The sequence below is a fragment of the Nestor notabilis genome, unplaced genomic scaffold (assembly GCF_000696875.1).
Source record: "Nestor notabilis isolate BGI_N333 unplaced genomic scaffold, ASM69687v1 scaffold28772, whole genome shotgun sequence".
In the NCBI taxonomy this organism is placed as follows: Eukaryota; Metazoa; Chordata; class Aves; order Psittaciformes; family Psittacidae; genus Nestor; species Nestor notabilis.
In genome coordinates this window covers 1-214 of record NW_009917452.1, presented here as the reverse complement: position 1 = coordinate 214, position 214 = coordinate 1, and the positions used below count along the sequence as shown (strand labels likewise).

Here is a 214-nt window from a genome sequence, read left to right as displayed (position 1 = left end):
GTCCGGCCTCCCCCCCCCCCCAGCAGCAGCCTCACCCCGACTCACTTAGCGCGGAGCTTGTAGTCCTTCTTCTTCTCCAGCAGCCCCAGCTTCCTCCGGGAGGCGGGCTAGGAGGAGAAGCACAACACGGCATCAGCGGCCGTCACGGCCGGTAACTCCCGGAGCGGAGCGTCCCGTCCCGCCCCGCCCCGGTGCACTGACCTGGGACCGCTCG

General features: G+C 70.6%; 1 protein-coding gene across 1 annotated transcript in view; it reads right to left on the bottom strand.

Moving 5' to 3' along the window:
• The window catches only part of UTP11L (UTP11-like, U3 small nucleolar ribonucleoprotein (yeast)), a gene marked incomplete at its 5' end in the record, with an annotated part of 5,072 nt that extends 4,965 nt beyond the window's left edge, over positions 1–107 (bottom strand). The window contains one exon of the mRNA XM_010009242.1: positions 46–107. Within this exon, the coding sequence (XP_010007544.1) occupies positions 46–107 (62 nt within the window). The remainder of the gene's footprint in view (positions 1–45) is intronic.
• Positions 108–214: the final 107 nt, after the last annotated feature.